The sequence below is a fragment of the Crocodylus porosus genome, unplaced genomic scaffold (genome assembly GCF_001723895.1).
Source record: "Crocodylus porosus isolate Cpor-Errol unplaced genomic scaffold, CroPor_comp1, whole genome shotgun sequence".
Lineage (NCBI taxonomy): Eukaryota > Metazoa > Chordata > Crocodylia > Crocodylidae > Crocodylus > Crocodylus porosus.
In genome coordinates, this window is record NW_017728918.1 from 2,359,301 (window position 1) to 2,362,286 (window position 2,986).

General features: G+C 39.4%; 1 protein-coding gene across 6 annotated transcripts in view; it reads left to right on the forward strand.

The window, feature by feature from the left end:
* CLIC5 (chloride intracellular channel 5) overlaps window positions 1-2,986 on the forward strand; it is a 126,648-nt gene that overhangs the window by 84,699 nt on the left and 38,963 nt on the right. For all 6 annotated transcript variants that reach the window (XM_019537127.1, XM_019537130.1, XM_019537125.1 and 3 more), the window contains 2 exons: window positions 1,051-1,160; window positions 1,530-1,655. In XM_019537127.1, the coding sequence (XP_019392672.1) occupies window positions 1,051-1,160; window positions 1,530-1,655 (236 nt within the window). The remainder of the gene's footprint in view (window positions 1-1,050; window positions 1,161-1,529; window positions 1,656-2,986) is intronic.

The following is a 2,986-nucleotide window of genomic DNA, read 5'->3' on the forward strand; positions in this document are numbered from 1 at the left end:
GAAGTGGTGCTGGCTCCTACCCTGGGGGTCTTTAAGAGGAGGTTAGATGAACACTTTGCTGGGGTCGTTTGACCCCAGTACTCTTTCCTGCCATGGCAGCGGTCGGACTAAATGATCTGCTCAGGTCCCTTCCGACCCTAGAAACTATGAAACTATGAAAATAAAATTAAAATCTATCTAAACCATTATCATCTTGACACTCTTGGCCACCTGTGTGATTATTTTGCAGAGATGTCCTTGAACACAGCTTTAGCTCCACTTAGCCAATGTTATATTTGTGTATTCTCATGGCACAGAGTCAACATTTTCATGGATAAGGACCATAAACTTCTGAAAGGAAAAACCCCAAGCCATTTCCTTCATGCTGAAACTAACAGTTTTTTATTGTTCTGTGACCTTTCGTTGGAAACTCCCTAAGTGCTGGAGATAGGCAGACTACAACCCTGGAGCTGAAATCTCCCTTGAACTTTGGAAAAGTCCAGGTTCAGATCTGTATGTGAATCCAGTTGTCCAGCTGTGGGCCTTCTTCTTCAAGTGGTGTAAATTAGAACCTCAGATGCAAACATCCCTCAATGCTGGATGTATTTGGATTCAGATCTGGTTTTGAATGTCACAGCTTGGGTTTTTTCCTGATGGAACTGAGGAACAGAGCCTTAGTTTGTATAAATTGTTATATTGCCATTGCCTTTTTGAATGATAACAGTATTTAGTAGGCGAGGATCTGTCCCTAAGTTTTCTAATAGGCAGCTTTGCAGAGAAGTAGTAATTAAGAATGTACATAATATTGCAAAATACAGCTGAACAAAGACCCGCCTTCCCTAGCTACACCGTCCCTCTTGAACAGTGCTAGAATGCTTTCTTGAATGACCCATTACAGCTTAGCCCTGCAGTTCTTCTGTTATTGTATCGATGGTAAACTGCATTAGACAACAAGGACTGTAAGTTATTTTCAGTCTGGTTTTGTCTGTGTAGACATCCAGTTTTCCTGATCATATTTTGTGAGCAGTTAATCATGATGCATACAAATATTTTTTTCTTCCTTTTCCACAGGCTGGTATGGATGGAGAAAGTATTGGGAACTGTCCTTTCTCACAACGTCTCTTCATGATCCTGTGGCTCAAAGGCGTTGTGTTCAATGTCACTACAGTTGATTTGAAAAGGTAATAAGCAATAGGTGGAAAATAATTATAATGGTCCACAGTTTCCTTTGTATTAAAAAATTCTCCCGTTAACATCACTGGACTTTGTATTAGGCCCGTGTGCCTATGAGACAGAGCAGAGTAGTTGTGATTCAGTTTCCTGAATGTTTTTTATCTGTAGAATATTTTACATTGTATGTTAAGTAGCACTTTTTCATAAATATACTGAAAGTGAAAACCAAACTGCAGGAAGGAAGAAAGAAGGGATGGAAGTGAGAGAGGGATGGAGGAAGAGAGGGAAAGCAAATGTGACTCGTTTTATAAAACACTGAATACCAATGAGGCAATAAAGTATCATTGATGCTATGAAGTTTCTTTTCCTTTTGGCAGAAAACCAGCTGATCTGCACAACTTGGCACCTGGGACTCATCCCCCATTCTTGACTTTTAATGGGGAGGTCAAGACAGACATCAACAAAATTGAGGAGTTCCTGGAAGAGACCCTTGCACCTCCAAAGTAACATTTTAACAATTTGTTCAATAAGGTTTCTTAGGAATAGAGAAAGAGGATTTGAATGGAAGTTAAAAGAAACCCCCATCCTGTAACCTTTACTTAAGTAGTCTTTGCTCATGGAACATTCCTGATGACTTCAGTGGAAATATTTGCATATATAAAATTTGCTTGCATGTAGAGCTGCAGAATATTTTTCCTCATTGATTACATATGGCATTTTTGAGAATGATAGCATAATAAATGTGACCAGTTCTAGTGTCCATAGTTTCCAAAAGATTGGAAGTTGGAGTAGGTACAGAGAAGTGCTCCAAAAAGTATTTGTGGATAGGAGAAGAGTCCTTACAGTGATAGATTTAAGGTGCTCAATTTGTTTAAATTATCAAAAAGAAATGGAGAGGTGACCAGTTTATGGAACACAAACTCCTTTTCATGCAGAAAGAAAATGTCTCATTCCAGAGGCATGAAGCATGACAAAAATCAATAGGTGGACGTAATAATCTAACAAATTCAAGTTACAAAAAAGCACACGTTTTTAATATTGTCAATGATTAACTAATGGAACAAAATACCAAGGAAAGTGTCAGAAACATCCTTCCTTGAAATCTTCTGATCAAGGCTAGTTGTGTTTCTGGAAGATATGCTTTAGTCAGACACGAGTTATTGGACTGGATACAGGGAAAACTGGATGACATTCTTTTGGCTTGTGCTCCACAGGAGGTCAGATTAATAGCTCATTCTGACTTTAAATTCTATGCCTTATGGGTTGTTTTCACCTCCCACTGAATCATCAGCTATTGGCCAGCACTGGAAGTTGGAGATCAGATATGTCAGAGCATTATGGGACCTGATCCAAGACCTACTGAAGTCAGTGGGAGACCTTATTGTGTTCGATGTGCTTTGGATCAAGTCTTTAGTCTGTCCCAGTCTTTTAAAATCAATATGTTCCTTTGTATCAGTTGCCTTTAAAAAATATATAGACTCAAAACTCCACGCTGTTCCACTCTGCTTATACTAAAGCTTTTTACTCTGACATTCTGGAATGCATTTGCAACACAAGGAATTAGGCACATGACTGCCATTCATAATAGAGGGAGTTTGCTGCCAAACTCCCCCGCACCCTTCTGGAAATATATGTCTTTTTTCTGATTTAAGGCCACTGTACCTTGGATCCTAGTTGTATAAAGCTCTGGTACAATTAGACTTGTCATAAAACTATCACTGTATAACTCTTCAAATGCCTGGCTCCCCAGGACAGAATTGTTATTAAGTGGCTCACACCAAGTGGGTCCCCATCTTCAAAAAAGGCAGGAAGGAGGACCCGGGAAACTATAGGC